At 43.8% G+C, this 8,087-nt stretch overlaps 1 protein-coding gene across 3 annotated transcripts in view; it reads right to left on the minus strand.

The window, feature by feature from the left end:
• Nucleotides 1-7,683, minus strand: part of TMEM259 (transmembrane protein 259) — a 59,051-nt gene extending 51,368 nt beyond the window's left edge. The window contains exons 1-2 of one of the 3 annotated variants that reach the window (XM_082243321.1): nucleotides 7,594-7,683; nucleotides 7,134-7,342 (exon numbers count right to left, since the gene is read on the minus strand). In XM_082243321.1, coding sequence (XP_082099447.1) covers nucleotides 7,134-7,331 — 198 coding nt within the window. In that variant the 5' untranslated portion in view covers nucleotides 7,332-7,342; nucleotides 7,594-7,683. The other 2 variants (XM_082243322.1, XM_082243320.1) reach the window with 2 other exon arrangements.
• Between the last annotated feature and the right edge of the window lie 404 nt (nucleotides 7,684-8,087).

The raw sequence follows: 8,087 nt of genomic DNA on the forward strand, positions 1-8,087 counted from the left end.
TTTGCCACATGTAGCACAGCCCACTGAAATCAAAGGGCTACCCTATACTTTGCCACATGTAGCACAGCCCACTGAAATCAAAGGGCTACTCTATACTTTGCCACATGTAGCACAGCCCACTGAAATCAAAGGGCTACCCTATACTTTGCCACATGTAGCACAGCCCACTGAAATCAAAGGGCTTCCCTATACTTTGCCACATGTAGCACAGCCCACTGAAATCAAAGGGCTACCCTATACTTTGCCACATGTAGCACAGCCCACTGAAATCAAAGGGCTACTCTATACTTTGCCACATGTAGCACAGCCCACTGAAATCAAAGGGCTACCCTATACTTTGCCACATGTAGCACAGCCCACTGAAATCAAAGGGCTACCCTATACTTTGCCACATGTAGCACAGCCCACTGAAATCAAAGGGCTACCCTATGTGTGTGTCATAAAAAAAATGCACTCAAAAATGTGCGCTCCCACTATACTAGGTGTGAATGGAGCCTGAAAGTGAAATTGGTTTGTTTACACAAGCACAATAAGGCTCCATTCAAATCTGTGCATTTCTGAATGCATGGCAAACTGCACAGAAAATGCATGTTTTGCCTTGCATTTCAGAAACATGCAGCACACTACAAAAACTTCTGGAGCTTCTTTGGGGTGATTGTTGAGCATAGGGTAGCCTATTCAAGTGAATGGGCTGTCCTATGCATGACGATTTAAAACACTCACGTGTGTGCTAATGAGGTCAGCTTGTAAGCTCTTTCCTTTGTCAAGTACCAAGGTCTGTCCAGGAAGTAATGGAGAAGTTTTTTTTTTCTTTATACAGCTAGCTGGACACTAAGGTAAGGGGGTCTAAGATCATTTGAAAGCTTTTTATTTCTGTAAAAGAAGTACACTAATGGTATATTGGTACATAGAGGAGCTGAATTAAAAAAAAAAAAGCGACCTTATACTTTAACTGAGCAAAAGTTTAAAAAGGGGCCTAAAATAGGTGGTGGTCCAAATTCTGCAGTTGTGATGACAACCAGTACTGTCTCCAGGATCAGGATACGGGTGACAAGTTATTTACAGAGAAAAACAAAGCAAGCAATGCTCTAAAGCAGCCTTTCTCAACACAAAGAAACCCTTGAAATCAATTTCTGGTCTCAGGGAACCCCTGGTAAAATCTACAACTCATGACACATTAGTGTGACAGTCAGTGGGAAGAATGCTCCTTACTCTTGTCATCATTGGGAAGAATTACCCCCTTACAGATAGCTGAAAGGAACAATGGTGTCATTGGGAATTTATTGGAGAGGCAGAAATTGCGCATTGCTCAAGGAACTCCTAGCAACCTCAGGAGGAACCCTGGTCTAGGATTTCTTTCAATTATCAGGTAATTTGTAATGTGCTTCAGAGCAATGACAAAGTGAAGAAAGTAGGAGGAGATTTTTCCTGCTGCCATTCTCAGAGCTACACCTACCCAACTATGGCCAGACCTAGGGCTTATACTAACATTTGTGCTGAAAATGCAGCATGCTTTTGACACTTCAGGGATCCTTCATAATTCATTGTAGAAACATTTTATCTGCTTTAATATGCTTTTGCCTTTCCGCAGCCTTGTATAGGGAGAGAAGCAGTTCTTATGGAAACAAAAGCCTATAGAGAGACACTGGGCCAAAGACTAATGGGCCATACACACTATACAATCTTCTTTAGATTTTTTCCTTCAGACTTACCAAAACCATATAATACGAGGTAAAACCTAAACACTTTCAGTTTTTATGCAATCAGGCAGGCCCTTGCACTACATAGAAAAGGTAAATCTAATCTGTGTATCCAGCTTTACACTGTGCTTCCCAAACCTTCCCCAAAACCTGCCAAAAATGTATATTTTTCAAGCAACACTAGAAAAGTGGATCAACTATGAAACCGGTCATGAAAAACAGAGGCTGCCAGTGCTGACCCTCTGCCTCTTAAAATGCCAGCTGCCTAGCTGATAAACCAACAATTTTGGATTATATTCATTGAGACCCAGACATGCACACATAAGGACTTCTGACATTCCTGAACTGCTTGTTTTAGGTCCTATTCTCAGAAAAAAAATGAATGCAGTGAGCAATTTTAACAGCCAGACAGCTAACATTTTCAGGAGGAAGTCAGCGATGGCAGCCACTAAATTTTTTTCTTGGCAGGCTTACTTTACCTGTGCAGATACCAAGAAAACACCAAATCTTGGTCTGTTTTGAGAATAATTTGAGAACATGCCTAAAATGTCAACAGTCCAGAAATATCCAGGAGCTTAAATAAAAATAATGTGGTGGGCAACATAGAGCCATAGTTCACCACATGCCAGAAAGTGTTACTAAACCCACAACAGTAAAATCTGTCTGTATATGCAGACTAACATGCTTGTTATGCTCACTGTGGAACTTAAAGAGGATGTAAACCCATGAAACTTTTTTTTTTTTTTGCAACCTGAAAGACAAACACATAATGAGCTAGTATGCATCACATACTAGCTCATTATGAAATACTTACTTTAGAACGAGCCCCCGCCGTGCCGCCCGCTTACCAGTATGATGGGCGACATGTCCAGTCGCCCGTCTTCCGGGATCGCAGCATCCGGCCATCTGATTGGCCGGAGCCGCAGGGACGTCACTCCCACGCACGCGCGCGGGAGCGATGGTCACGGCACGGGTCTCTGAAGAAACGGCACCAGCGGCCGTTCCTTCAGAGCGGATGCGCCAGTGACGTCACTGGCTGCATGTAAGGTAAATATCTCCTAAACGGTACATGTTTAGGAGATATTTACAGTACCTATAGGTAAGCCTTATCATAGGATCACCTATAGGTTAAAGTGTCAGAGGAGGGTTTACTTCCTCTTTAAGTGATTAATCCTTTGCAATGTGTAAAAAGGCTGCGTGATCCTGTATGCACAGATCCTCCCCCTTCTACAAGTTAACTCTGAACAAGTTCAGATAAGCACAGTAAGTGTAGTTCAGTTGCACATGCTCAGTTTGGTCTCTATTACTCAGAGAACACTTCCTGGTTTTATCGGAGCTATTCAGGTCACATGGTATTAACATCATACATGTGGGCGTGTATACAGATCCTAAATGACAGCCCAGTCCTTCCCTCCTCCTCCATGCCCAGTAACTAAAAAAAGAACACAGTCGGTGGGATGTCACATCTTGATTGATGGATGATTATTTTTCCCAATCAGCACTGTCCAGAAATGTTCTGACAGAGAATTAAAGCGGAGTTCCGCCTTCCACTCCAACAATTAAAAGTCAGCAGCTACACATACTGTAGCTGCTGACTTTTAATATTTGGACACTTACATGTCCTGGAGTCCAGCGATGTCGGGTGCTGCCGCCGCCATTTCCGGTAAGGGAACCTGGCAGTGATGCTTTGCAGCTTCACGGCCGGGTCCCTACTGCGCATTCCTATAGGCTCAGCGGCAGGGGAAGGAGGAGGGGGCTGAACTTCCAGGACGAACGGCCGCGGCACGGTGTCCCGGAAGAGGGGAAGGGGTACCTGTCAAAAAAGCAGGTACCAGTTCCCCCCTCCCCCCTGAAAGGTGCTAAATGTGGCACCGGGGGGGGGGGGGGGGGGGGGGAGTAAGCAAAATAGCGGAAGTTCCATTTTTGGGTGGAACTCTGCTTTGAGGGTCTTGAAGCCTGATAGGACAATCATGGGAGAAATGAAAACTCCTCCTAAAAAAATATCAGCACTCACTGATACAGAGATACAGAGATATGAGATTGCTCTATTTGCTATATACAGCTGAGAATCAAAAATAATTGAATTTCCATGTTCTGTGTACTGTGGGAGACCAGATATAGTGAATGCAGAATCTGGGTTTAGTAACACTAACAACGATAATCAAATCTGGAGAACTAATAATTTGTTACTTTCTGATTCCCTGAACATTTGCATTTTGATCTGTCTGATTTGTAAAGAATCACAGAATTCTGGAACCCAAGCAACCATGAACTAAAGAATTCTATGCAGATCAGTAATATTTGCTATACGAGTGTGAACCAATATCAGGACTGAACAATCCCTAGTACTAATTTATATACATTTTTCCACATGGCTTAAAATGGTCTTTAAAAGAGAAGTATTGGCGTTTTATTTTTTGGCCATACTTCTCTTCTGGGTGACAGTGCTGCACTTACTTTTGCACCCCTGTGACCTAGGATCAGCTGAAAGCGGGCTACAGCCTGCTGTCAGCTGACATCATAGAACTGCTCCAGGCTCTGGAAGGATTCCGACCATATTGTCAGGAGCCACTCAGATGCCCGATTGACAGCCGGCTCTGGCTCTCAGCTAAGAGCTGAAGCAAGCTGTGCCCACCCTTTCACCAGCCTTTTGCTCATGTAAGCGCTGGACAGGCACAGCAGAGCCTGGTGTTTCAATCAGAGAGGTCATGTGATCACCCAGTTCTTGGGTTTAGAGACAATGGCTATTGAATATGACAACGCTGCTTGTCTGTGTCCAGCATGATCACCCACATCCCCATGCTCCTTTAGCGGAATGCATAGTTTTGTTCCAACACATCTAGCATATGCTACATTTTGCTAGTGACAAGCCCCCAACTCCCCAGGATTGCCTGCCATGTCTCAGAACTTGCAGTCAAAACATTTTAAGCAAACTAGTAACTGTAACAGTTATTGTTCATGGCACGTCTTGAAAGTAACAGTATTGGAAACAGTTAAAGAGGAAGTAAATTCCCCTTGTTTATACCTATAGGTAAACCTATAATAAGGCTTACCAATAGGTACTGTAAATATCTCCTAAACTTGAACTGTTTAGGCGATATTTACTGTATACTGCGCCAATGACGTCATCGGCGCATGCGTACTGAAGGAACGGTCGCCAGCGCCGTTTTTTCAGGGCCTGTGCCGTGACCAGCGGCTCCTGCCCAATCACAGTATCGGAGCCCACGTACCCAGAAAAAACACCAAGGAAGATGCTGGGCATGTCAGCGGCGTGCAGGCACCGCTGCAGGGCTTCGTTCTAAGAGTATTTCATAATGGAGTAGCTAGTATCCGATGTATACTAGCTCAATATGCCTTTGTGTTGCAAGTTTTTTTTTTTTCCCAAGTGTAAAGGATTAAATTAATGGATTCAGTTCCACTTTACCAGACTTATTGACTGGATCCCCAGTGGCAGGGGTTAAATAATAAGTTCACCTTTGTGAATAATAACTATAAATATTTTTACAGGGAAAAAAAAGGGGATTTATTTGACATGAGCCTGCAGAGCTTTACATCTGTGATCAAAGGTGCAATGTCAGGCTCCTGCACACACTGCCTACAGCTCTGTTGCTTGTATCTCTGTATGAATTTTCTGTTACAGGCAGTAAGCAATGTGAATGGACTACAAGCATGCTGATCAGTGTGAGAACGACAAGCCATCTGCTGTGGTGGAAGAAAGGGATTGTAGTTTTTTTATTCACAGATGCATTTAAGTGAATGGTGGAGCTGCACTGTTTTCAATATGTAACAGAGTGAGGATCCCCTGCCTGCAGTCACATGAAGGGAGTGGGGGGAAGGAACTCAGGGGCGTGGGGGGGGGGGGGGTGTAGCATGTTACACCCTATATAGAGGTTTAAATAGGTGGCCTTAGCCTTTAAAGCCCAACTCCAGGAAACCCAAAAATCAATCCCACTGCAAGAGTTAAGTGCTCACTTAAGCTTCCCCTCTGGGTTTTCTATACAAGTATATATATACACAAGTATATATATATATATATATATATATATATATATATATATATATATATATATATATATATATATACACACACACACACACAAGTGTGTGTGTGTGTGTGTATATATATATATATATATATATATATATATATATATATATATATATATATATATATATATATATATATATGTGTATGCACTGAGATACTTATTTTTGATAGAGTAATATCCCTAATTTATACACTAGATTATATATCACATTAAGGTCTCCCATACCCGCCGGTAAGAGTATATGGTGATCCTGCTCTTCCCCCTGGGATTATTGTGCCCCATAGTGACCATAGGTAAGGTTGATTCTCCCCCTATACACATTACATAGACCTTCCATTGTTTGGTCATACATCTTTGATAATGATGTTGATTTATTATCTTTCATTCTCCAGACTGTAATAGAAGTTTATTGTTATATTCTCCTGAAGAAGCGGCGTAACACGCGAAACATGTAGAGAACATTGTGGAGATATCCCGGCTATTCTTCATATTTCAAGTCATTTTAGCGGATACTTATTGTGTCAGTTATAGGCGATGTATGTCATTATGTTGTAAATTATTATTTGTTTTTGTCTTTTTACATTTAATAAAGCTCTACCTTTTTAACAAAGCCATCTAAGATATATCAATTAACCATGTTATCGGTACCCAAAAATCCAGTATACTTGCGATTTCCATTCCCCTTTCCCTTAGTGAGTACCTCTTTTATTGGGGAGTTTGAGGTCCCACTTACCCTCCTATTTTTCATATTAAGTGCTCACTTATGTCTAGGGAAAGGAAAAGCACCTTAACTTACCCCATTCTGCACTCCCCCCAGCAGACAATACTGTTCCTCAGCATCCTTACATCCAGTGCAGGGCTGATGAATCAGTCCTGATGCCCGCTGGAATGCAGGGACCGGTCTAATGCCTCGTTTCCACTGAGCGGTTCGGTACAGTTCAGTATAGTTCAGAACGGTACACCTTGATCAGGCTTGCGTTTTCACCGCCAACAGTACCCTCACATGATAGGCGTGGTGTAGCCGGAAAGCGGTGAAGTCAACCAATCAACGTTCTGCAGAGTGTAGCTCCACCCTGTTGGGATGGTACAATTGTGCTTGGTACCCCAACAAAAGGGTTCCAAAAAAGTGGTACGGTACGGTTCGGAATTAGGGTACCAGTCACAACTTTTGACAATGGAAACGGCAAAAATTGCGTACCATACCGCTCAGTGGAAACGAGGCATAAGTAAATCTGCTTTACCAACTTCCCTAAGACACAGAGGAAGAGTTAAACGTTGAAGTGTAGGTGCAGCCCCACTACAAGAGCAGACTTTTAGGTCTCCTGAAGTGAAAACCCGCATCCCAACGGTCATTCATTTTAAACTTTAAAGAATAGTTAGTTACCTTAAGCAGCACAAAGAACTCGAATATCCTACGGAAGGAGGGAGGGAAGAGGCGCGCATACGTGACCGCCATCTTAAAGAAGAGGGCATGGAAGAGCCGATCCCGCACGTTAATGAGGGGGTTCTGGTTCAGATTGGGGGTCCTCACCCGGTTTCCATTGGGGTTGTTGATGGGGATGTTTCCCTGATTCTCAGACATCTTGATGGTGCCTTGAAAGGTGGAAGAAGAAAGAAAGAGTGATTTCACAGGGAAATAAGCCTTACAATTTCAGGATGATTAGTTAGTGAAGGCTGTGATAGCCGTGCAGCACAAGTTCCCAGCCAGTGTGTCAGCAGAAGCAGTATTCGAGCCCTCTTCCTCCCACAAAGCGTCTACCTGAATACTATCCGGGGGGGGGCGCCACTGCCCCTAGCTCTGTGGGGAGGGACCCCGTGAAATCTCTGGGTAGCACAGGGTCTACCTAACGTCCACTTCCTGTCCCCCTTCCGCTTCCTCTGGTCTCAGCCATTGCAGTGACCCTGAAAGCCGCGGAGCACTATGGGATACGGGGGTTGGGCGAGCGTCAGGTAATCTGCATATACCCACAATGCAGCGCGCTCCAGTGCAGGAAGAACTCCTCCGTGTGGAGAGTAGGCAGGGTTGTAGGGCAAAGCCCCGCCCCTCTGTGCCTGCTCGGTATGCATACAGATGCTTAGACTTGTCAGTGGGAGGACCGATATTACCCACCGGGAAGGTGAAGTATATAGTAAGTGTGAGCTCTGCTGTAAGGAATGCATAGGAGTTATGAAAAGAAATATTCTCAGTATGGAACGACGGCTTATTAAGATAACAATGTTATCTGCCCTTACTTAGAGATATTCTGGTGCACTGCATATTAAGGCCCAGTCCACACTAGTGCGATGCTGGAATGTGTGCGCTTTAGAAAAACGCGTTCATTCCATTCACACCTGAGCG

Source organism: Pelophylax lessonae (genome assembly GCF_965119305.1).
Source record: "Pelophylax lessonae genome assembly, chromosome: 1".
In the NCBI taxonomy this organism is placed as follows: Eukaryota; Metazoa; Chordata; class Amphibia; order Anura; family Ranidae; genus Pelophylax; species Pelophylax lessonae.